A 27,626-nucleotide genomic window follows, 5' to 3' on the forward strand; every position below is an offset into this window, starting at 1 on the left:
CGTGTAAACTTTTTTTCTTTTTTTGTATCCCATGATTTGCAACAAAAAGCCAGTGTCAATTATCTAATGTAATCCTGGGCGCTACACTTCCTCTGCCCACCTGGGTAGGGCAGCGGACTGACCTCATGCTTCATTCTATGCATAGCGCGTGGAAGGAACACGTTATTCCGACCAGTTCCTTTCCCCTCCATCAGGCGCCCCAGTTTTTGGTTCAGCTTACGTAGCCTTCTGAGAGTTCCAGGTTTGATCTTGATCAGGTAGTGGAACTCTGCTGCAGGTAGATTAAATCCCCCAATTAGAGCTTACTGCTAACGGTTACTGCTAAGAAGAAGAATATATCCTAAATTTCTAATGCCAGTTATAGAATTACTATCACTGCTAGTCTCACCATACTCATTTCCTGGATAATATAAAGATTGGAGCGTATAGCTTAGCCATTTGAGCTCCCCTCTCATTTCGGAGGGCACAGGCCAACTCATTCTGCCTAAGCTAACAAGCTAATTGAGTTAACACTTTAGCATGTTGTGCCCACAGTAATTAACCACGGCGCCACCCCCACGTTTAATGTAAGTGGGTTCAGGCAGGCCCCTCGTGGATTAGATGTCCTACAACACTCGGACCTTGTTTCACTTCCTTCTTCTGTTAAAACCCAAATGTCCTGCATATGTTTTTTGTTTTTTTGCCTAAATGCTTTCAAACATGAGGCCTGGACCTCTGGGTCTGGGTCACAGTGAGACAAGATATCAAGTTGTTGCGGTAGGTTGGAGACCTATATCCAAAACGGTTACTTTTCAGAAAATGAAAAAAAAAAAAAAAGATCCAATGTATATTATTTAGCTTTTTGCTACTTTTCACACTTCTGTAGGCCTATGTCTTGTGTTTATGTATACATTGTCAATTTGTCAATGAGGAAAACTTTAAAAAAAAACTGGAACTACATATTTTCAGATTAGGGTCCGCAGCCAAATCCTTGACATGAAAAAGGTTGAGCACCACCCGATATAGAATTTTTTTAGAATCGTCCTCCGGTCTAAATAGGATAGCATTGTGCTGACTGTGCTGAGTAGCGTAAGTAGGTCAAACGAAAGAGGAGAAAAAAATCATCATAATTTTGAAAGCGGTAGCGCTGTGAGTGTGTCCTGTGGATGAACTCTGGTCTTGTTTATGAAGTGAAGGTAAACAGACAGCGGGGGGGCCTCGTCTGATGTAGGGGAGGAGGGAGGAGAGGCGATAAGATACGTCGTGTGGGCGTTATACTGGTCACCAGAGGGAGGTGAAACGGGCTCCATGCCAGCCCAGGGGAGAGAGAGAAACGCTCTATATAATCTATACTCAACGTTTCCTGTGACTTCCATTCCAGATAGTTTGGCCTGAATGCAAGCAGGATGCCGTGGATTCCCACTAACCGTCTCTTTGTAGGAAGCCCTCTCTTATAGGAGTAAACCATAGGGTCAAAGATTGAGATTAACTGTTGTTTGGGGAGAGCCCCATGCAGCCAGCTAGGACAGCTGAAAGCTTTGTGTTGGGTGGGTGTTGGTGGTGGCCTGTAGAAAATATACAGGCTGCATGTGTGGCCGGCCGCGAGGACTGGGTGTCACAGGACAGTTTGATTAAATCAAAGCAGATTTCGACGTCTTAGAGATTTGATCTGTCTGGTGCATTCATTTGACACAGGGAGCGACAACACACTACTACGCCTGCATATATAATCCACATGGTTGCAGTTCACTCCTCATGTGAACAGACAAGTTTCTATTAGGGCTGATATATAATATATATATATATACTGTATGTATATATATATATATATATATATATATATATCAAAATATATTGTAGGGTGACATGTAGAGAGCTTGTAGATCTGCCTACCCTTCAAAGCAATGTTGAGTTCCGCGATTCATGATTCGGACTCATTATTTACTCCAAAAATCAGTGTGACAGTTTTGTTGTTTCGTGATACAACGGTTTTGTTGTTCGATGCTCGATCCTAACCACTGCACATAATATGTTGTCACCAGCATCAATCTTCTACTGAGATTGATTGGCATCTAGTGAATAGCATTAGCTTGTTTTGGCCCAGCATTAGCCCAAGGCTCAGTCCAAGGCCAAGGCTCAGTCTCTGCTGATTTGGTTTCATCATTATCCCATGATTCATAGCTCGGGGAAAAACCACTGGTCCAAAATTAAGTCTAATAATAACTTAATAAGCCTATGAAGCAACACGGCAAAGCTGTGAGCACTAGATGTGTCTGTCTGTCTTGTCTGTCTGTCTGTCTGGTTGTAAGTGGACAGTCCAGTGCCGGTTACAATGCTCTCAGAGCCCATGGAAGGCTCTGTAGAAATCGCCTCCGCACATGCATTGCGCACAAATTTTGGCCAGGTCGGCTCCTTGCCAACCTGGCGCCCTAGGCGGGGAACTGTACCGTCTGCCCCTTGGGCCGGCGGCCCTGGGACAATCGGGTATTAAGGAATTTCTTGCTGTGGATGGAAGAGTTAAGTGGAATTGTAACAACACGAGTAATGTCGTGATTGACGTCCGATGGCGAACTAATCCTCTGGGATTCATTCTAGGCCCTAGAATGAATCCATTAAGATGCCCTAGAATCTAGGGCATCAGACCTGGCTCCTAATGTCCCAGAAAGACGCACTGGACATGGAGAAAGAGAGATGCCGTGTCCCCACCTTCCTTTCTGTTTCTATGTCTTTTTTCCCCGTCTGTCTCTGGTCTGTCTGTGTGTGTGTCTGTCTTTTTGTCTATCTCTTTGTGGCAGCCTCTCTCTCTGGTTCTTTGTCTCGTAGTCAGTTTTTTTGTCGGCTGCTCTCTCTCTCTCTCTCTCTCCCCCCTCCAGCACCTCTGTGTTTTCACTGGTGATCCCGGTTCAAAGGGCTGACGGAGGAATGTCCTTTATGAAAGGAATAACAGCCAGAAGAGGTTTTGGCAGTCTGGTGTATATGACCGTCCGCTGACATGCACGCTTCATGGGCCACGGAATGCACCAATCTCTTCATAACTATAGCTGCATTTTGTTATTTAGAAAAGAAAATGCATTTATTTAATCGGGGGAAAGGCCACTTAGTATGGTGGCAACGGCCTGCAACACCCCCATATTTACAGGCTACACGGTAAACTTGTTGGCGTCGAGTCATTCTGAATACATTTTACACAGATTATTGTACTGTGTACTTATTGGGCCCAGGTGTTATAGCTTCCACTGCAGCAAATTGGGTTCGAGACGCATTGCTTATTAAGGCTTCTCTGGTGGTAGTTGCAGGAGAGGAGAACACTTCTTATTAACTTTCTCAGTCAGTCGGGGAACTTGGTTGAAATGGGGACCTCTCTTTATTATTATTTTTTATTATGGCCCGCTGCACTGCCCATGGTCAGCATAGTTTGCACTATTTATTTATATATATATATATATATATATATATATATATATATATATGCATGCGGTTAATGGCTATTCTTCCTTGGGGTCCATAACACAAACAACAGACACGACAACACCATAATGACACAATAGCTCACCTTTAAAATGTAAGAATTAGGTACACATCCAACTAGGAAACTAAACAATATTGATTTTCGTTCAGAAGTTTACACAATACTGAGCATTTCATAACAAGGACATAAATTGTCTGGCACATAATTATAGTAAAATTTGCATAGAGTGATTTCACACCACCCAAATCCCAGTGAAATTCATCAGCCGATGGTGAAGAGTCCAGATTCTGGTTCTTAGAACTATTATTATTCTTATGCCATAATAAAAAAATAGGAAAGCTCACGAGTCCGTGGCGCGTTCTGAGCTTCCGCCTTATTTTCTTTTCTTTTTCTTTTATTTGACTATTTAGATTTTTTTTAATAGTTCAACCAGCTGTTCTACATCGACACGTTGTGAATAAAAAAAAGAAAAACAACACAAAGAAGTTTAGGGATAAGGGGTTTAGCACGGTCAACAAAGTATATATAGGGTCCAAGTGGTTAAAAAGCATAATAATACCGTTTAAAGTAAACATTCCGACGTAAAGGAAAGTTTAGCAAGAAATGGTTTGTATTCAACATACAGCAGTAGGCCTACAACATTATTGTCTGAAGTAGGAATATAGATGTGATGTGACATGGAACGTCAACTCATTATTTTGGCCAGAACTAAATGTGCTTGGCCCGGGCCGCGGAGTCTTTTGGCCGGTGAGTCAGAAAGGTTAATTTGGGACACTGCAGAGCTTTTTCAGAGCTATTGAGTTCCATCAATAGCTCTGAAAAACAGAGCCCCAAGAAGGTCATTGTTCTGACAGAGTCCTTGGCTTACAAATCCACTCAGTGGAAAGTAAATCGTTCAACATCAAAACAACTCAGGCCCCCACCCCCCCTCAATATTTAATACAATATCCAGCAGAATAACAATATTATAAATTTTAAAAAATCAATTTTTTTCAGCATTATTATTCATACACTGTGTCAATGCAACATTTTTGGAAAACCTAGGAAAAGTGGGGTGGGAATAATAAAATAAAAAACATAATTTATTCCGGGGTCTCCAACTCTGGTGACGTTTACATTGCTTTGGCAATGTAAACGTATGTTTTCTCATGCCAATAAAGCCCTTTGAATTGAATTGAAAAATTGGAAGGAAGTCTGTTGATGGACTTGGCAAGTTGGCTCCCCTCTCTGGTTCTTCTTGTGCTGGTTTTGGAAAGCACCCTCCCTCTCTTGTGTTGTGGTTTGCAAGCATGCCCCCCCGTCCCCCGACCCCCGACCCACCCCACCGCCCTTTTTACGGAGCGTATCCATTACATTGAGTGTGGGTCAGATCCTGGTGGCTCTAAAAATAGGGTGATGTCGCCCCTTACGTGATGGAAAGCTGCACCCCTGGCCAAAATAAGTAACCTAGTAGGCTACTACTACAACTACTAGTAGTGGCCCTGCAGAATTAGCAGCTAAAACACAGTCACGCCTATCTTTCACGCTCTCTCTCTCTCTCTCTCTCTCTCTCTCTCTCTCTCTCTCTCTCTCTTGCACAACTGTGAGGCCTACTGTTATAACTTTAAGATATGTCTTGAGCGAGTGACACCATCTTGCGACCAAGTATAAATGACCTACCGTAGCATAACACTCACGTTGTCATCCTCTCTACGGCTCTCTCTCTCTCTATCTCTTTCCCATGTCCAAGTGTTGATTTTGACGGCACATTTTGGTTTTAGTCATCTGGAATGTTTTAGTGTTTGGTTAGTTTTAGTCGACTAAATCTACAGTTGATTTTGTCAACTAAAATGTATTTTGGTGGGCCTTGATGGCTTCGTAATGGCTGATTTTACACTTGCTGAAAATTGCCAAACTACAAGCTCATAACGCATCGTGCTTTTTTCAGCATGCAACCAAGCATAAAATGACTTGTCTTTTAGTTCTACTGGATCTCGTGTCCACTAGTCCCTTCCTACCATTTTAGTCTAGTTTTTAATTTATTTGTTAACGAAATTGTCAACATATTTAGTCTTGGTTTTAGCCATCATAGCTTAGTTTTCATATCGTTTCCATCAGTCAGTGAAGAAAGGTGGTCGACGAACATTTTGTCATAATATTAGTCGACGAAATCAACACTGCTTTCCCATGTCCAGTGTTTTTCACCGTGTGATTTGATGTATCAAACGCATTATCAAACATGAAATTAAAAAGGTTAATCACTACTAGTGTACGACGTACTGTACGTGATCCCCATCAGTGTACGAAAGGCTCTGAAACTACTGGCTAGTTTCAGCTGCACCACAGCAATCAATACCGTTTTAATATTGCTCCCCCCCCTCCCTCCCTCCCTTGGCTCTCACACGCTCCATCTCTCTCTCGCCCCCCCCTCCTTCCCCAGCTCCCTAGAGGCGAGGCCGTTTTCTTTTCTTGGCCCGCTTCCACCGAGCTCGGTATTCAAACGGCCAGTCGGACCAGCACAGCTCGACTGTGTGTGTGTGTGTGTGTGTGTGGAGTGAGAGGAGAGAGCTGGTGGAGACTCACGTTTAGTGTTTTTCATTGACAGAAATGCATATACACACACACACACACACACACACACAACCACGTGGGTGCCAGTCAGAGATGGGAAGAGGGGGGGAGGTGTAGGAAACGGATGGAGAGAGCAAGGGGAAGGCAGGAGGGAGTTGTAGATGAGAGAGCGTGCGTGCGCTGATATGCATTTAGATTAGCCAGGCCACATACCGTACCACCATATATGCATAATATGATTCTTATCTCTGGCCGAGTGTTGTTTGATCTCTGAGAGTGTACGAAATGTGTACACTGACTCTTGAGAGTTACAGTGCTGTGTGTGTATATATATATATATATATATATATATATATATATATATATATATAGGGCTGTCACGATTACACATTTAAAGTTGACGATTGATCATTGTCACAAATAATTGCGATTAACGATTTTTATTGTTTTTTTGGCATTGGAACATCATCAATAAAGAAAATACATTATTACTGACATTCATTTATTTTTTGAGTGATGCTATAGCCACTCCATTGCAGAGATGTGTGTGTGTGTGTGTGTGTGTGTGTAATGTGTATGTACAGTATGTGTACATAGCTGCAACACCTGAAATGGCCAGTAGAGCGCACACACGCACGCACACAGGCCAGGGAGGAGTACAGTACAGTACAGCACCAATCACTTCAGAGTTCAGACTGGTCTGATTTTTATACTATGCTATTTCAGCTTTTCAACATGGAAACAATTATGACCGAATATGACAAGATTAGTTGCAGTTATCTCAGATAATTGCGATTAGACGATTATGTAATAATTGTGACAGGCCTAGTGCTGTAAGAGAGCACCCTCCCCCCCCCCCCCCCCCCCCCCTCTCTCTCTCTCTCTCTCTCTAATACACATCAGGGATGTTCATCGGGGACCACTCATGTGCATGACTGTATTCTACACCACAAGCCTTTTACAGTACTGCCCTAATGTGTGTGTGTGTGTGTGTGTTTGTGTGTGTGTGTGTGTGTGTGTGTGTGTGTGGTGGGGGAGGGGAGGGGAGGGGATGGGATGGGGAGAGAGGGGGGGGGGGGGGGTGATGGTGGTTACAGCATCTATCCCATCAGCACAAAAGGTGTGTCTGACTGTGGTGATGCAACATGAAGGCAGCATTAAGTGCAATAGTCTTCTTTTTCCTGTGGTTCTAAAAGCGATGCTGAGAGACGCTGAAGGCAGATGTTTATTAATAATGGATAACAGAAGTATTGTGAAATATATGCATACAGTATATGTATACACACTAGGGGTGTGTAACGATACATTTGAACAGCGATACGATACGTATCACGATATGAGGTTCACGGTACGTTTTTTCACGATATTTCAAACACACAAAAAATTTCCAGACAAATTTTCACAATTTTTATTTAACTACATTGCAAAAGTAGCATTACTTTTCATGTAAAATGTCTTCTGTGCAACAACTGTAAACATGCTTTCTTGTTTAGAACCTAGCTCGAGTTAACATGTAAAAAGAAAAAAAGCCTTCTTTGATGGCTTCGGACAACTTGTACATTTCCCATTCACTTGTCCGTGCACAAAGGTCACTTGTCTGCAGCACAAGCACACATACATTTTAAACCATTCTGGGCGGGAACCCCTTGTTTTAAGCATTATGTTGTACTTTAGCTATTAAAAAATAGCAGATCTACAAGCTCATAGCGCGGCTTTCAGAAAACTGTCAGGATTTATATGATTTTTTTTTAATTTCGAGAGAGAGAGAGAGAGAGAGACTCAGTTCACACGGGTGTGATTTTTGTACCAAGCTGTGGAAACCAAAAGCCTTGGGCGTATGAAAAGTGATTAGCAACATTATGGCACGATTTGAGTCGCATCGCATGCTGGATCAATACATGCTCATTATAAATGCATTAGCAAGACAATATTTTGGAGGATAAACGGTGCAAAGAGTGTGTGTCATTCACACAGCTGCCGCTGTGTGTGTGCCAGTGTGCATCTGTAAGGTTTTTTTTGCGGGGTGTTTGTGTGGTGTATGTGTGTGTGTACATGTGTGCAGTCTGTGCACCCAGGCTTGCACCTGGCCCCTTGTCTCTCCCAAAGCCCAAATGGGGTGCAATAAAGAAGGCCTTGTCCCAGAACCCATGAGGGACACACACACACACACACACACACACACACACACTCACACTCACACTCACACACACATATGTGGGTGTGTGTCTGTCCAGGGTTAGATACAAAATAGTGTGTGTTGATAACAGTCTGTCTTGTGCAGATGTTACGCGTTTAGGAGCTCATAATATCTTCATCATCAAGTTACACATACAGTATGTTGTGTGTGTGTGTGTGTGTGTGTGTGTGTGTGTGTGTGTGTATAGTACATATGTGTAAGCAAACATGTTACGTGTTTATCAGTGTGCTAATGTTTTAGTGTCTGTGTATGATTTACATTCACACATTTGTGTGTGTGTGTGTGTGCAAACTATGCATGTGTGCTGATCTGGGATGACTTTACCCTCCTGGCATTTCCTTGGGGGGGGGAACTGTTTTTCCTCTGCTCCTCATTCTTATCTGGCTTCCATCTTCTACACACACACACACACACACACACACACACACACACACACACACACACACCCTTTATAGTCCTTCCTCCTCTTGTCTGACCTCGACCTGTCCTCCCCTTCTCTCTCATTTCACGGCCACGGCAGCTATCTCTTCTCTTCTCCAGCCAGATTGTCAAAAGAAAGGCCTCATGATACCACACTGTCTCCGCAGTAAACTCCTCAGTGTTCATTTGAACATTTGTGACACAAATGGAACCAGATTGATCTTTACAGGTCCACTTGGTTCCATCTGTACACTCGCACCATTTTGCTGGTGGATGGTATGAGAGGTCTGGTAATCGGTCTATGACAGATTATTGATCGTCAGTGCCGTTGTTTATTGTGCCATGTCTTTGGCCTACAGTATGTAATATCCTTTGTGATTTTTTTATGCTGTATGACTATTACATACAGTATGTTGTGAAACTTAAAGTAAAGATTTTCGATTAGTTGTGCTGCCATGATTAATATTAGGCCTTCTGCTAGTGCAATATGTTAAATTATTGAGACGTCAACACAATTGTTATTGTAATGGGCACAACACATTTGTGCCTTTTCCTGCAAATTAACGTATAACACTTACATTTTAGACCAAAACGTTGTAGTAGCCTAATTAACTACTCTTGAAGGTGCGATGCGGGACTTCCATTTTCTTCTGGCGTAAATAAACAGACACAGTCTTATTCATTTATTTTGCCTTTTGTCCCTCTTCTGCAAAACGAAAAAAAAAAAACCCTCAGTCAGCAGAAATGCACAGACTGTTTGAGGGAACTTTAATGTCAATGACATCAGCTGAACTTTGGGTCACTGGGGAAGCATCAGCATCACATCACTCCCCTCATCAACTGCTGGCAAACGGCAGCGTATTAAGTGCTGCATGTAGGCTAGAGCCAGACCCATGGAGGCATTGGTGATTCTTTGATTATTTGACTCGCTGTATCGGCTGTTATGTACTGCTAGCCGACGTCATCAACACTGCGTGGTGGGATACCCATGTTGTACGACGTGTCAGACTACGTCAATAGCATAAAATAGCACTTATTTTGGGCTTGTTTTCATAGACCTGGTGTTCTTATTTCTCCCGCAAAATCTGGCAACACTGCAGGTTGTTGATCTGGTTCAACTGTACTGTAGTGGAGATGGAAAGAAAGTGGGCTCCATACACCGGATCACACTGGTCAATTTGGAACGAAATGCAGGCATTTTTCCACCGCGTTGATTTGAGAGCGTGTTGTTGACATGAGGTTAGTTCAGGAGGAGTGTTGGGTGTAGCGCAGGGGGGTGGGGGGGGGGGGGGGGAGTGGCTGAGTCATCCGGTGGTTTAGCCATCATGGCCCAAACAACATCCCACAGCGACCGGCCGGGGCAAACCACCATGGAGATAACAGGAGGTCATTCGCTGTCAAAATCGTGACTGTTACATTTAACCCATTACGACATGAGGCTGATTCTTTATATTAAAAAAAGTATTCTAAATCCTAACAGTTTTCGGGGGGGAATGGGAATTAGGGGAATGTTGATCTGTGATGCTCAAACTTTTTGAGTGGTGCAACCACTACCTTACGGAGCTATGTGTGAGTGGCTGGCTGGGTGGCTGGGTGCGTCTGAGCACGAAAACAGCATGGCTGTTTTTCACCACCTGTGCGCAACCTAACACACACACACACACACACACACACACACACACATACATATTAACTGTATATATGGATTTTGGGTGTACAGTACAGTACAGTACAGTACAGTACAGTACACTCTACAGTACAGTAGAGGGTACAGTAGATGGACCCCCCACACGGTAACTCTGTCATTTCTCAACCGTTTCGGACACGGGGCGGCTCGCCGGAATCGGGCCGGCGTTCCTGTGGAACTTCCACCCCCCCCCAATTCCACCCCCACCCCCACACGGACTTCCACCACTCACTTCACACGGGTGTGATTTTTTAATGTAAAGTAACAATTGTACACTCTCAGACTGCACTTCCGTTTGTCGGCGGAAGTGCAGGAATGGGGAAAATGAGGAAACAATGGTCTAGGGAAAAAGCACTAAACTGCAGTATATTAGAGGTTGTTTGTTTATTTCAATGGAAGGTTAAAAAGGCTGGGTCAAAGTATCAGGGATACTGAAGAATGAGAAGAGGACGGATGGATGAGTAAGAATAGAGAGTTGAGTAAAACATAAAACTACAAGAGATTCGTTTTTTGGAATGTGGGAATGCAGTGCGTCACTGTACCGGTAATGAGAGAATGAGAAGATTGTACGGAATGGGGTGTGATTAAACAAACGGTGAATGACTCTGTTTTGGCAGAGTTGTGTCCGTTTCCGACCAAGAAGACAGCTCATAGTTAATCCTCATGGAGTGGACTGGGAGAGAGTGACTCAAGTTTATAGGAGTGGAAGTGTGACTAAGCAAGAAACGTGGTGTGTGTGTGTCTGTGTGTGTGCGTGCGTGCGCACGTGTGTGTGACCCTTGTCCATCCGCATACATAGTACCTACCCAAACCTCAACCTTCCTGTCCCTCACTTGAGTTCTAGAGCATTAGTCAACACAGTTGAATGGAATGTCTTCAGTAAGTAGTAATGTTTTCTGCCAGGTGTAAACCTGGCTTATGATCGCTCAGGGCTTCTACCCCCCCTAAGCCATCCCATACTCAGAAACGCCGCAACGCAGAGCGAGTGACAACAGCAGCTAATGTTATGAGCTATGAGGACAGCCATAACAAAACACAGTGATTGAACCAACAAAAGAACGTCTGAAACAAACTGAAACGGCGGCCGGGAGATTGTGACAGAGAAACATACATGTTATATATATATACACACCTTCACCTGGCAGTTATGATACAAGTGTCATGTTTTTCCTTTCCCCCCAGCATAATGTTAATGGATAGTGCTGTAGTGTCTGATTGAAGAGTTCAGGTTGTGGTCACTCACACCCTTTGAGAAATGTACTTAGTTGGTCAGTGCGTGCCTTGAATGAACATTGCTGTGGTCAGTGTAGTCATCCCACTTCCCATATCGGACTTGATGCTTCCAAACCTCCAAACTGGGATTACTATACTATCGGATGACTCTGTTCTGCTCGTCAGTATGGTGCATTAGTTGTTGTAAGGGTCCAGGGACCCCCAGGTGTCCTTTTAAGGGTTCCGACGGCGTCCCCAATAAAATGAGGAGCAGTTTAAACACTTAACCCCTTCTTATAAATATAAAATAAAGAAATCTTGTCCCTGGCCCAACTTTTTCAAATGGGGGTCCTTGACATGAAAATGTTTGAAAACCACTTAAACTTTCACGTTTAACGGAGTAGATAGTTTTGTCCAGACTTTTGCCTGCTGTTGTTGTAGTCTTTGTGTCATCTGTGTGGAGTCACACAGCTGCTGCTGGTACGTGGTTACGTCAGCCATGAGCTTACATTACCTCGCCTTGTCATTGGTGAGTCAGGGAAAGATCAAAGGGCACACAACGAGGAAGTGAACTCGTTAAGAGGAAGGACAGTCAGCTGTGCTCATTGTTGTATTGTGCAATGTTTTTCTTTCTTAACCATGCGTGTCTGGATTGTGTTATGTCGTGCGTGCATGTGTGTGTGAAGGTTTGGAAAGTATATTTCGAGTTTTCCAGTGCATTGTAAAAACGGCTTCTTATAATGAAAAGGTGCTCGACTATAGGGCTGTCAGAACGAATTTCATAATATGAAAGAAATTCGAATATTAAAAAAAATATATATATTCGAAAGCTAAAATTGCCATTCGAATGGAGCTTTTATCATTTATTCATTCTATTTAATATTTTATGTTATGTTATTTTATCCGCTCACTAAATGTATTGAGTAACGACTCTACCGCTGTGAAATCTCCCCGGCCACTTCCACTGCATGTGAAAAGGTGCACGTCCGGTCACGTCGCAGAAGAGGTCATTGATTGGCTAACGTAGGGCCAGATTTCAGGGTAAGCCAATCAGAGACAGTCTACAGGGTGGGCGGGCTTACTGGCTGTTACTTGTAAACAGTAGCACATTTATTCACAGACACACAAACCCTTGTAACACATACAGACAGAAATCGCCGGTAGAACGAAAATCATAATACAGTCTCACGACGCAACTTTATTGCACATCTATGCTTGCCTTTCATCCACGCTTCTATAGCCTTTTCAATCTCATTTCCCATCCACGGGCACAAGCAAAGTGATATCCGCATCTTCCACCCGATCTGTGGTGTTGTTTCTGACGAGGGTAGCAACAGTTAGCATGGGAGCTAACATTAGTTTAACTCTGGTCCATATATCGTTAGAAGCCAAGGAGTCCTCCTTAATAACACACTCGATGCTGCGTTTACACGGGCAGACACAGACGAATGCTAATATAATTTGGAGCAGGCCGAGCAGCTACTGTACACGTCTGTTTGCATCAACATGTTACTGGCTTCACAATGAATGATAGACTTTATCGTTGCGTCTGCCCGTGTTAAATTCAGGATTAATTTCACTGTCCACAGCAGGCAGACCTGTCAAACTATGCACTTCCCAAAACTCACAAGACATGCCAGCCACGTGTATTATTATAGGCTAAATATGAGCTAAAATAAACAATGTAAATATTCGAATATTTTCGAAAGTTACAAATAATTAAGCAATGAAATTCGAATTGAATTATAGAGGTGAACTGACAGCCCTACTCGACTATGAGGGTGTATAAATGGAAGCAAAAAAGGACCCTTATGTTTATTGTACACTAGTCTGTATTACATTAAAACTCAGGATTCTATGTGTGTGTGGACAGAGGGAGTCTCGAGGGCAGACAGGCCCAGTGTGTCCTTCAATCGAGGGGCCGGAGGAGACGATGATGTCATAACGTTAGCCATGATGTAGCGGGGGGGCGGCTGTAATAATTACTGTCTGCCTGTTAGTCTGAGGTCACCTTTCTCACACAAGAGAAAGGACGTACACACACATACACACACACACACACACACATACACACACACACACCGATGTGCCAATCATTAGTGGTTTACTTTCACTTCAAAGACGACACTGAAACCAAAGCTCAGGGAACAGAAAGGGAGAAGGGGTGCCGAGTGAACGCCATCTGCAGAACGAGACTCATTGAGTCTGTCAGGATCTCACTTATGTATGAACACACACACACACACACACACACACACACACACACACCTCCCCTCAGGCCTCAGTGTGGATGCAGTTACACCGTTCAAATGCTCCAGTGATATTTTTAACCCGGAGTGCACGAATGAATTAATTAACACTGCGTGTCAGGAGGGACTGTACAGCGGAAGGCTCCAGGTTCGATCCCCAGTCACCCTCGTCCTGGCGTTGTGTCGAGGTCTCCTTCAACACTCCGCGAGGGCATGGCAGCACAGTCTGTAGTGCTGTCGCCTCAGACCTAGAAGGGCCTGGGTTCGATTCCCGCTGTGGGCGCTGGGGGCGTGTTCTCTCCTCCGCGTCGTCATCGGTGCCCATACCTGAGGCGGGGTTGGCCATAGGGCCTTTCTGTGTGGAGTTTGCATGTTCTCCCCGTGTCCCCTAGGGTAGGTACCATCACAAAAAACATGCAGTAATCCTGGTCTCTATACTGCCTCCCCCTGGCCAGCCGGGGCGCCTGATGGAGGGGAAAGGACCTGGTTGGAATAACGTGTTCCTTCCACACGCTACGTCCAATCGGGGGAAACATCATGAATGTAATCTACATTGTTAAGCACTTTAGAAAGGTGCTATAGAAATGCACATGACTGCTGTGTGCTGGAAGTCTTAGATCCCCATTTTTGTGTGCGCATGTTTGTGTTTGCGTAAACCTTCAGCTGCCCCGGTGTGTGATAGGTGCTATACAAATAAAATCACAGTTGCCTTGCCATTTGAGAGGAATGTTATTAACTGCTCAGTTGCTTCATAAAAAAAAGAAAGATGTGTTTTATCACTTTTCTCTCGGGTGCCAACGTGTTAAGAAGGGAGGTTATCGGACGGAAAGTGCAAATGTTGGGTCACGGGTAAGTAAGTGTGCAGTGAAGTGAGAAAAGGCCTGCGTTGTGCGTTCGTGCGTGTGCGTGTGTGTGTGTGTGTGTGAGAGAGAGAGAGAGAGAGAGGGGGAGAGAGAGAGGGGGAGATTGGGGGAAACCGGGGTTGGCTCTGATTAATAAAAGCCAGTCCACAGTCGATACACTCCTCCTTCACCAGATGCTGTCAGAGAAAAGCCTCATCAGCAGAATACTCCTGGCGTGCTGCCTCCACTTGAACCCCTTTTCTTTTCCTCTCTCAACCCCCCCCCCCCCACACACACACACACACACACACACACACACACACACACACACATACACACACACACATACTCAACATCCACTTTTCTCTGTCATATTTTCCTGCTTGTCCTCAGCGATACTGTAAAGCTGCAACCTGGAACTTATTTTAATGACTGAAACTTAGTTTCTTTACCCTAGCCGTATGGCTAATATGCTAATAAGTATGTCTGCAGTGGTAAGGATGGTGGTTTCGGTACACTTCTATTGGTTCCGTGCAATATCTCTCCACTGCCCAAGGGGGTCTTCAGTCACACTTTGCTCAGTGGTCAAATATTCTGTGCGGGAGACCCATGTTGGAATCCTGCTTAGATTAAAGACTTCACTATTTTACTGATTGCACTGATTACATTTACCTCTTGAGAGTGTAACAATTCTTGTGTTAAAGTAGCACTGAGACCATCTACCTTTTCAGTGTCTCTCTCTCTCTCTCTCTGCTTGTTCTCATGGGGCTGCAGTTTTCTAAACAGAGCCTCCTCACTGATAGTACAAAATTCTCAAGGTGAGGTAATGAGGCCAGACGAAAGAGCCATTAAGCTAGGAAGAGAGAGTGAGTGCGTGTGCGCGTGCACAAGTGCAGCATGCGCTGCATAGTACTCTGTTGAGCCTGTTCTTTAAATCACTGTGTGCACGTGCAGATAGTTGAGTGTGTGTGTGTGAGAAGGGATAAAGCGCACAGGATTGAGATTTCTATATTAGTTGTGTTTTTGCGTAGTTAGGTGTGCATTTGTGTCTGCACTACACTTTCATATGTATACGTTGTTTGAGTAGTAGAATGTGAAATGCTTCCCTGAGTGCATACTGAAGCCTGTAATAGGATTATTTTGAGGCTAAAATTATTCTGATTATTAGTTATGGATCCAGCTACTATATCTTGTTCCCACTTCCGTTTTCTCCCAATTTACTTGTTAATCATGCCAATTCCTGATTCCTGACTCCCTGTATATTAAAGTCCCTTTGTCACTGCTGACTCCTACAGTTGGTCCTAGGGACTACACAGACATTCACGACTTTTGCCAAAAATATGCGCATGCTATCGAGTCTCCTTCTTTTCACCAGGAGGACGTACTGTAACGCATGTGGAAGAACAAGCTGTTCGTTCCTATAGTTCCACACCTTACTGAACAGTTACCCTAGCCCACCTGTAGGTGTCTATAGTTCCACACCTTACTGAACAGTTACCCTAGCCCACCTCGAGTGCAGCAACAGAGAACAGACATCACCGTCGGCCTCCACTGTCGGCTTCCTCCCACGAACACGGCCTCCACTGTCGGCTTCCTCCCACGAACACGGCCACATGTGTTCGTTGGAATGCCCCGGCCAATTCATAGGCAGTGCCTCTGGCACCATGGAGGATTCGAACCCGCCTATTTTAGCGCCTGTGGAGATTGGCAGCACATGCACCCCTGTGCCACCCGAGTTCCCGTATTTTATTTTATTATCAGAATAAATCTAATCGCCAACCTTTTTGGGGGGGGGGGGGGGGGGGGGGGGGAGTTGGGCTACTTCTGGGCTCAAAAGAATAAATACTTGAAAGAGTATAATTTGACCTTTTGCAGGTCCATTTCACCCTTTCAGAGGTCATTGGTGGGTGGCGGTGTCTTATGGAAATGCATGACTCAGCAGTGGAGTGTAATAGAAGCCATGCGGCTGGAAGATTGATATGCTACCGGTGTGCACCAGAGGCCTAAGGAGGTCAACAGGCCTTTCTGGTTCTCACTAGCAAGCAAACGGGCACACACACACACACACACACACACACACACACACACACACACACACACACACACACACACACACACACACACACACACACACACAATTCAATTACGTTAGAAGTACCATAAGTATGTGTTAAGTTAAGGTGTCTGTGCGCAGAGGTCATAATAACACTAACTTACAATACTTAACGGTAGGGATGTCCCGATCACGTTTCTTTGCTCGCGATTCCGATATTTTTAAACACTTATGCCATATCACAATAGCAAATATCTTAATGTATGTCACTCTAGTGTAGTCTGTTGTGTTGCCTTTCATTTATTGATAGGCAAAATGTGACTATAATTTTATTAGAATGACTGTGATGATTGTGTTTTATTTTCTTTCTATAAAAGCATGGAATCATAGCAACATAATGATGTATTTGTTCATTAGAGTGAATACAGTTCTACAGCTTATAGTTAAAACTCTTCAAGAGTATCTCTCTCATTCAGAGAGAGTACTACAGACACCTATGAACTGAAGTCAAGTTAAAACTCTTCAAGAGTATCTCTCATTCAGAGAGAGTACTACAGACACCTATGAACTGAAGTCAAGTTAAAACTCTTCAAGAGTATCTCTCATTCAGAGAGAGTACTACAGACACCTATGAACTGAAGTCAAGTTAAAACTCTTCAAGAGTCTCTCTCATTCAGAGAGAGTACTACAGACACCTATGAACGGAAGTCAAGTTAAAACTCTTAAAGAGTATCTCTCTCATTCAGAGAGAGTACTACAGACACCTATATGCCATTATGCATAGGTGTCTTTCACGCCTCTGAGTGTGACTAGTCTTTGTTTGATGATCTCTGACCGAGACCAGAAGGAAAACAACTAGCATAAATACAACGTTTTTTACAAAATCTCATCATTTACATCTTTCTGTGATATTTACATTAGACAATTAAAAATCTGATATTTTCTCCCCGATTCTGATCTTTTGAAAATCATGAGATTTCCGATCACCCGATCCGATCGGGACAACCCTACTTAATGGCTCAGATGGCCCAAATTGGGTGACAGCAGCGTTTGTTTGGGACACCTTCCTCAAAACCAATTTACAATTTTAAACCTCGCATCATGACGGTGATGGGCTGTAAATTGGCTATTTTCTTTTTTTAAACATATGTTTATTCATTTTTGTTTTTACAGTACAAAGAAGTATTTTCAACAATTGACATATATTTTCCCCCCCCACATCCCCCTGGCAGCACAAATACAAAAATTGGCTAAATTAAATCAGATACATTATATATTGTTTTAGGGTATACAGTTTGAGAACCGTACTGACTCACACGAAGAACTAGGCGTAGTTGGAAGGTTTAGAAGTCAAGAAAAGGGGAAGGAACGTAGAGACACAGTGGAGTTGGTGAAACGGGGCAGCCGATCGTAGAAGTTGTTTTTTATGACCGTCTCCAAGTCGCTCTCGATTTGCTCGCCTCATCATCTGTCTCGTCTTCCCTCCGCCGTCTCTCTCTCTCCCTGCTCTGTATTATAACCGTGTTTTGGGCTGCGTTGTGTGTCTCTGTCTCTCTCGCACCGCCTTGCTGCCTGCCAGTATGCGCTCTTTATCTTCCTCCCTCTCGGCTCCCTCATTACGTCGCCGTCTCTGTTCCTGTGAGATGTGTCCATCCATGCTGCTGCCGGCTGCTGTCTGGCCCATTCCAGCAAGGCTTTGTTTTATTGTCATTTCAAACACTGAGATGGACTCTGTAATCACACGCAGACGCAGTCGGCGATGCCGTGATGATTTGCCGATGGAGCTTTAATTACACCTCCCTTTATCTCTCTATACCTACTTGCAGTACTTTCGTCATTGTTCGCTGCCTATACACGGCTAATTTTACTGAGGGGATGATTCAACGTTCACTACTAATACACTATGGTGTTCCTTATCAATGTATTTTGTACAGGTGCATTAGAGTCTACATTATTATTGTTCTGGTTCTTCATGACATTGAAGCAAGTCATCATCAATACAAATTAAATTAACTTTTTTTTAAACAAACACTACCAGGCAAAAGTGCTCTAAAAAACATTAAGGGCTGTATTTTGCGTGTCTTATAAAGTACCAGGTCTTATTACTTAACTTAAGACCTGGAGTCGTGGTCAATGCTATTTGGCCACTCAGAATAGCCAAATGGCATTGGTCACGCCTCCAGGTCTTAAGCTAAGTAATAAGACCTGGTACTTAAGACACGCAAAATACAGCCCTAAAAGTCTATAGACTCTGCACCACATGACATAATTCCGAAAAAGCCCAGACATGGGAGCGGCTAGCGCCCCTCAACAAAACAATCAAAGTAGTGACTGGTTGTACTATAGTACTTAAAAGTGCTTGAAGTTGTGCAAGGTTCTTATACTCCTAGGTTATAAACATCTGTGTGCTGTGAAACGAGCATGAGCCATGCCTGTGTCCAGTCCGTGCAATGTCACGCTGCTATCTGTCCTTCCATCTTCTTGAGAGGGAGTCACCTTTCCTTTCCCACAGCACCAAACCTGCAGAGACTTCTGAGCCCCCCCCCCCCCCCCCCATCACACCACCAAAGCCGTGACCCTTTCATTAACCCCCGCAACTCAGCTGAAGTGGGTTAATCCCTCATCACTCAGCTCCTGGACTGCACCATCTCATTCAGACAGGGGGGGGGGCTAGGGGGGTCGTCATGCCTAGCTCAGGTGTCACAGTCCTGGCTCAGACAAAAGGAAACCTTATCACATGGTGGTCTTAAAAGCTTGATACATGCATGCATGCTTGCGTGCACATGTGTACACACACACACGGACGGGTGCGTGTACTCAACACACACGCTGTCAGACAGCCCCAGTCTGACCCCTCCTGTGTCTGCCGGTGTTTCACTTTTCTCCCTCCTATTCTGTTACTTCCACTCCACTGCAGGGCGATGATGTCATGCTGTAGCCGCTGACATATTGACTCGCTTTGTATTATATTTCTATAATCTATATATTTATTTATTATGACGCAACGACCTGAATACAAGCCAGTCTTTGTAAGCAGCAGTAAATATTGACTGTAAAAGTTTGGCTCTGTATCGCTAGCTGTCTACAGTTTGTTTTGTCTTCTTTGTGAGCCTAATAGGCTATATGCATATACTTACACACCATATTGGAAAGAACTTGGGCCACTTCCCTACTTCCTTCACAGGTGTTACCGATGATTCTAATGAAGGCTCTGTTCCATTCTGGTCAAACAGAGTCAGGGTTGCTGCTATTGTGCATGTTGGCTCACTGGAAACACTCCTCCTACACCAGTGGTTCTCAACGTGTCCTTGAGTGTGTTCCAAATGGCAGGTCCATTTGTACTATTATTGGGTTCCTTGAAATTAAAAAGTTTGAGAACCAACTGCACACTAAATGGAACAACAGAGCCTTAATCCATTTTGGGCGGGAACCCCTTTTGGTGTTTTAAGCATTAAGTTATACTTTAGCTATTGAAAAATAGCACATCTACAAGTTCATAGCGCCGCACTCGGTGCCTGCTATTTTTGAATAATTGTGAAATTGTGCGTCAAATCTTTGGAATGTTTTAGTGTTAGTTGACTAAATATCATAAGACTTTAGTCGACTAAATCTACAGTTGATTTAGTCGACTAAAATGTATTTTGGCAGGCCTTGATGCCGTCCTAATGACATTTGCTGAAAATAAGATCTACAAGCTCACAGCGCATCGCAGCGCGACGCGTTATGAGCTTGTAGCTCATGGAACCAAGTGTAAAATGACTTATACTGGATCTCTTGTCCACTAGTCCCTTCCTAACATTTTAGTCTAGTTTTTATCTGTTGACAAAATTGTTGTCTTAGTTTTAGTCATCATGGCTTAGTTTTCATTTAGTTTCCATTTAGTTTTCATCAGGGAAAAAAGGTAGTCGACGAACATTTTTCGCCTTAGTTTTAGTCGACGAAAACAACACTGTGTAATAATGCACATGGAAACCATGGGGCACTGGAAAGCCCAGATGGCTGAGGCACGTACCACAATCGGAGCGAGGCCTGACTTGGCTCGAAATATATACAGTATATGTCTACAATGTACAATGGAGTTCAATTCTCTCCTTACCGCTATTCTGTTATTATTCTTGGTCATTATTTGTTTAGCATTGCTACTATTGTTTGTTAATTTATTTTACTATTGTTGCTACATGGTTGTGGTGACTAGCTCCCTTCAAAAAATATTATAAAAAATATTGAATCTTGATTGGAATTGATTCACCGTGATTTGGATTTGTACGTATTGTGTTTTTTTGCCTGGTATTGTGAAGTCAAACAGATTGTTGTGACTGTTTTTTTTGGTTTGTTTTTTTGACCAACCGGCAGAAGGGCAGAGTAGTATATTAAAAGGAAAGCTGTGGGAAAACTTGTAGTGCAGCTGAGAATGTGAAGCTGTAAACGGGGCCACTTATAGGGTAACCCAAAGAGAGAAAGATGCAAATTCCTGTGTTTATGTTTGGCCTCTCCACTTGTTTTAAGGCTTCAATAATAACTGCATTGGTTTAGGTTTACGGGTTGTCTTGATTATACTGCGATGTGCTGTGAAATTGCTCCAAGGGAGGGTTACTGAAATGTTTTAAATGAAATACCGTTTCACCTCAACTCATGGTTCCCTCTGTTTCCTCTCCAGGGTCGACATGTCAAGACTGGACAACTGGCCGCCATCAAGGTCATGGATGTCACAGAGGTCAGCAAACTGTGTGTGTGTGTGTGTGTGTGTGTGTGTGTGTGTGTGTGTGTGTCACAAAATCATGTATTAACCATTTAAGCCCTATATACCGTTACCGTATTGTGCAGAATATAAGACTACTCTGATTATAAGATGACCCCCATTTTTCAAGAATAATTTGTGGAAAAAGAACATTGATTAGGATATTTCCTTTGGAGAAAAAAAAGGAATATTCAGACCAATAGGGTACCAGTGAAAATATGTGATGTACAGTTTAATTTAATTTGGAGTACGGTTCCATCAGAGGGTCTACTACAGTAAACAGCTGCTGGTTCCTAGCTCCTCTGTGTGGAGGAGATGGAGTATGGTTCCATCAGAGGGTCTACTACAGTAAACAGCTGCTGGTTCCTAGCTCCTCTGTGTGGAGGAGATGGAGTATGGTTCCATCAGAGGGGCTACAGTGAATAGCTGCTGGTTCCTAGCTCCTCTGTGTGGAGGAGATGGAGTATGGTTCCATTAGAGGGGCTACAGACAGTAAATAGCTGCTGGTTCCTAGCTCCTCTGTGTGTAGGAGATGGAGTATGGTTCCATTAGAGGGGCTACAGTGAATAGCTGCTGGTTCCTAGCTCCTCTGTGTGGAGGAGATGGAGTACGGTTCCATCAGAGGGTCTACTACAGTGAATAGCTGCTGGTTCCTAGCTCCTCTGTGTGGAGGAGATGGAGTACGGTTCCATCCGAGGGGCTACAGTGAATAGCTGCTGGTTCCTAGCTCGGATGCTCCCTGTCACAGCGTGTGCCAAAACCAGCCGTCTCTCCAGCTCATCCTCTCCCAGCCAGACAGTCCCTCATGGCTCATGTCTACATTATTTTCTTCACCCCCCCCCCCCCCCCCCCCTAAAAAAGAAGAGTAATGATTTCAGGGTTCCAAGTGGAAGAGAGGCTTCTGCTTTTGTCCTCATACTTCTGCGATGCTGAGATTGTATCGCCCGCTGACCATGGAGCAGATGACGAAGTAGAGAAGAGCTATACTGTTTTAAACAAAAGATGATGTCTTATCTATAGTATAAATGCACCACGTCTCTGTGTGTACTTCACGTAACTCGAGAACCGTTCGCCCCACCGACCTAAAATTTGACACATGCGTTCCACACCACCACAGACAGGGCTGTGCCCGATGCATCGGTCGGATATGTCCAGAACCACTACGAAAGGCTCTGGTTCAGGCTCTGAAAGTGGACCTCACCTGTACATTCCAAGACGTCAAATCTCCATATATGGGCATAAAAGGGACACAGACAGATGGGTACAACGGGTATTGTATTGCCGGGTGGGGCTAGGCATGGATCTCCAACTTCCATCGTTACCGACTGTGCTGGGCACCGATCTAGTTTTAAAAATAAGACCTCATCGTCGACAATCGGCATGCACGCATTATGCACACTGTATGTGTGTGTGTGTGTGTGTGTGTGTGTGTGTGTGCGCGCGCCTCTCAGGGCTCTATGCTAGGGTATTTTCTGTTTCCGTTCTACATTAAATATCTTCCCAGACAATAGCAAACAAGAGATGATGTCTTATCTATAGCTTATGGGAATGCACCATTCCCATAAGCTACTAAGCTTATGGGAATCTTGGTGGAATATATTCCTTACAAATAGCAGATCTACAAGCTACTAAGCTTATGGGAATCTTGGTGGAATATATTCCTTACAAATAGCAGATCTACAAGCTACTAAGCTTATGGGAATCTTGGTGGAATATATTCCTTACAAATAGCAGATCTACAAGCTACACTAAGCTTGTAGATCTGCTATTTTCTGCAAAAGTCTTCCCTCAGAATATGTATGGTTTAAGTGGTTAACGGTGTTCAGGCAGCCGTAAGCAGAGACAAAGTGTTTGAGTAATTGAAGCTCACAGTATCACTTCCTGCATGGGTGGGCAGTTTGAGCATGGAGAGCTTTCCAGAGGGCCACGTTGCATATTACTGTCCTGGTTAAATTAGCCGATCTACAAGATCAAAACGCATCGCATTGCGACACGTTTTGAGATTGTAGATCATTTATTTTTTGAGTGGTGCAACCACCTTACGGAGCTGTGTGTGGCTGGGTGGCTGCCTGCCTGGATGGGTATGAGCACGAAAACAGCATGGTTCTTTTTCACCACCTGTGCGCAACCTAACACACACACACAAACAAACACACACGCATATATTAACTGTATATATGATGATTTCGTGTGTGCCAGTACAGTACAGTGATAATGGGCGGGGAGTGGCGGCCAAATACACTGTACATATATATATTTGGGTTTTACAATTTCACATGAAATGGTTTGAGAAGCAACGTGTTAAATTCTAGTCTAGAATGGTCAGTGGAGGTCACTGAACCATTTCCCACGGAGACGCCCTGTGTCATCTTCATCATAACGACAGTCACATGAGTCCTCTCATCTGGGCTATCCATGATAACGGATATTCTACCGTCCGTCCGCCTGGCCTTAACCATGATAATCGACATTCCACCATCCGTCCGTCCATCCCTGCGCTTGTAGATCTGCTGCTGTGATTTTTCATTACTTTTTGGGTCCCGGGCAAACGTCTAATCTCTCTGAAAGCTAAAAGGTTTGGCAACCACTGTGTTAGCTGGCTCTGCGTTTGTAGATGCCTGAATGACCAAGAGCCAATCACAGATGAGATCATTCTAGGACAGTGATGCAGTGTAACTTTTCAAATTAAACAAAAGCCAATATAACAATATATTATAATCTTTTCATCATAACCATTCCACGTAAATGTGTGCTTTGCAACTTCTCTAAACACTATTTTTGGTCACGAGCGTCTTGCCCCTGAGTGACACTTGTGCCAAAAATTACCCAGGTACCCAGGAAAGGTACTTGTAATTTTGTACATATTTATGTATTTATTTTAATTTAATTCATACTGTTTCTGACAACGCTGTTTTTGAACTGAATTCTGGGAATCGCAGTTCTAACAGACGCTGTAATGATGAAGCGACCAGAGGTGTGGCCAAAAAAACTACTAAAATGAATGTCATGAGAACTCAACTTATTATATATTTACAAAACTATTCATTCATCATTCCATCAATATCTTGTTCCTAATTTCAGAGTGGAGAAAAATAGCGGGCGTGGAAAAAGGAATGTGGATTTCTTTTTTAAACCACCAACAGCTGGCAGATTTTGTCTCCAGCTGCAAAGTCTGTCGGCCATTTTTGGCGTGTAAATCTGTCGAGTCTTTTTAATCCGAAATATTTTATTTGGCGGTGGGTGAAATCATGGGAGAATATAATATACTCCTTGCCATTGTGGCTTGTGTCAAAAAAAAAAGTTTCTTTCCTGTCATGCAAAGAAGAGAATCTAATATAGATATCTATCTATCTGATGACATGTTTACTGCTGCAGCAGTCTCTGGCATGAGGCCTGTTTTTCATATCACGTGAACGTGTCAGGGATATTCAGCTCAAGAGTTTTCATAACCGACACTGTGGGCTTTTGGAGACGTGGCGGTAGATGACCATGGGGGGGGGGGGGAAAGAGTGTGAAAGTGTGAAAAGCTTGATATTTATTTTGTGCACACATGACCGCATGGTGTGTCACTTATCTCGTCCGTGTGCACGCACGAACGCACGTGGAGACACTTTCTCAGTTTCCCCGAACAATCTGTCCCCACCACCACCAATAGCTTTAGGCCTTAGGCCTGCAGACACACAAGGCAAGTAGAAACAGAGTAAGAGAGAGAGAGGATCTCTCTCTCTCTCTCTCTCTCTCCATCTCAGCATATGACCCATATACCACTTCCTGTTGTACAGAGAGCGTGAACGAGACGTGGAGAGCTAGACGGACAGAGAGAAAGTGGTGGAAGAGGGAAGACGAGAAAAGGGAGGAGGAGAGAGCGAGCCACATGATGAGAAGATTACACTGAGGAAGAACAGGGTGGTCGGAGAGAAAGAAACGCAGAGGGTCCAATGATTAGGACTGACATCGCTACACATTTAAGTTGACGGTTAATTGTCACACAATTTTGGGGGGTTGCCCTAAAATAAAGGTGCCAACTGGACTTGAAACTGTTTCCCAAACATTAAAATAAAGGTGCCAACTGGACCTGAAACTGGTTCCCAAACATTAAAATGCAGGTGCCAACTGGACCTGAAACTGGTTTCCAAACATTAAAATGAAGGTGCCAACTGGACCTGAAACTGGTTCCCAAACATTAAAATGAAGGTGCCAACTGGACCTGAAACTGGTTTCCAAACATTAAAATGAAGGTGCCAACTGGACCTGAAACTGGTTCCCAATCATTAAAAGTGCATAGACTTGGCTGCCTCGTGACATCATGTCTGAAAGCCAGACAAAACTCGGTACTCTCAGTACTCCACTCGAGTAAGAGTAATAAGTATAAAAAAAAATCTAATACTTAAAGGGACACTTCACCCTTTTTGCAAAAGAATATATGTTAATGACGTTTAGAAGCTTTAGAACACTTTCCTGGAGGCATTTATGTGTGTAATATGTGGTTTTAGATATTTTAGATTGTAGCAGTGAGCCTCTTGTCTCTGATGTCATGGACACTGGGCTCACTTCCTTCCTGGACTACATGTGGTCTCAGTAAGACAGCTCTCCCCCTATCCACAAGGAGGAGCAGTGCACCAAAGAATTATGGGAATTGTAGTCCAGGAAGGTAGTGAGACCAGTGTCCATGACATCAGAGACAACAGGCTCACTGCTACAATCTAAAAGATCTAAAACCACATATTACACACATAAATACCCCCAGGAAAGTGATCTAAAGCTTCTAAACATCATTAACATATATTTTTTTGCAAAAAGGGTGAAGTGTCCCTTTAAGTAAAGTACGAATCCTCAGAATCAGTACTTAAGTACATTTATTCAGTTACTGTCCACCTCTGCCTACTTCTTCTTCTTCGAGTTGATTGTTGAGAGAAAGAGTATGTAGGGAGTAGAAGGAAGGAGAGAGAAGCATGTTAAAACGGAAGGAAATAGAGAGAGGAACGAATAGAAAATGGGCAGGGGGACCGAGATAACGATGGAGAGAGCATAGAGGAGGGACGGAGGCAGGGAGGGGTTGTTTGTTTCACTTCATAGCAGAGTTCAGTGGAAGTGCAGTGGGATTATGGGAGGTATTTGATCTCTCTCCGACCGCCACGGCTTTCTTCACCTCTGTCGTCGCACTCGTTCCATCATCCTCCCATCTCTCCTCTTCCCCGTCCGTTTTCTTCCCTCATTCTACTTGTCAAGTTTTACTCAACATTCTCATCTTGCCTTCCGTTTGCCTGTTGTTCGCTAACTTCCCATTCTTTGTCTGTCTCTCTCTCTCTCTCTCTCTCTACTCTATCCTTTGCTATTTCTCTGCCAGTGACCAGGGGCGGGGATTGAGAGAGAAAGAGGGCTGGCCTAGTCCAGTGATTCTCAACCTTTTTAATGTCAATGGCCACCAGTTTAGTTTGTGCAGTGTGCCACAGACCGCACTTGATTTTAATCTCTGGGGCCCCAATCTATGCTGTACACTACAAAACAGTCGTATTAGATCTAATCTGACACAAATTGTACTTTCCGTTCCATTTGCTTTCCGAGTTGCAGACCTGCACGGGTCAACTTGTTAAATTGTTATGTTACCTACATCAGTGGTTCCCAAAATGGGGTCCGGGGACCCCCAGGTGACCTTTATGAGAGTTCCAGGGGGTCCCCAGCCTTCTAGCTGTGAGGCGACGGCACCAACTGTGCCACCAAACTGAGGGTCCTTGAAATTAAAATGGTTGAGAATCACTGCTACTAGAGCCGTAAAAACTTCTCTTATGGGGTCCCTGGCATATCTTTTCAAATGGGGGTCCGCAGGTTAATTAGTGTAAAATTGGGGATCCTTGACATGAAAAAGTTTGGGAACCACTGGCCTACATACGTAACTATCGGTCATTTATCTGGGGACCACCTGCAACGTTACGTTGTTGGATGTAAACAACAAGTCATCATCATAAAAGAGAAAGACAGAGAGAGAGAGAAAGGGGTGCAGTACTTAGTTTAGACAGTTTTTGGTTTAAACTAGTCATTGGTTAGACCAGTCATTAGTCCTACAACTACAACGGTACAACCTATCTCAAACGCTCACCCTAAACCTAACCTCCCAGGGGCAGCACACCTAAACCTAACCTTAACCTTAAATGTCTAACCAATGACTAGTCTAAACATGCACTATGCACCCCAGAGAAAGTAGAGACCTCCGTTTGTACTCGCCCTTCATG

The 27,626-nt window shown here is 43.8% G+C and overlaps 1 protein-coding gene across 14 annotated transcripts in view; it reads left to right on the forward strand.

Moving 5' to 3' along the window:
- The window catches only part of LOC308331047 (mitogen-activated protein kinase kinase kinase kinase 4-like), a 132,785-nt gene that overhangs the window by 46,498 nt on the left and 58,661 nt on the right, over window positions 1-27,626 (forward strand). For all 14 annotated transcript variants that reach the window (XM_080786151.1, XM_080786157.1, XM_080786162.1 and 11 more), the window contains exon 3: window positions 21,316-21,372. In XM_080786151.1, coding sequence (XP_080642277.1) covers window positions 21,316-21,372 — 57 coding nt within the window. The remainder of the gene's footprint in view (window positions 1-21,315; window positions 21,373-27,626) is intronic.

The sequence above is a fragment of the Protomyctophum bolini genome, assembly GCF_963924005.1.
Source record: "Protomyctophum bolini genome assembly, chromosome: 16".
Classification (NCBI taxonomy): Eukaryota; Metazoa; Chordata; class Actinopteri; order Myctophiformes; family Myctophidae; genus Protomyctophum; species Protomyctophum bolini.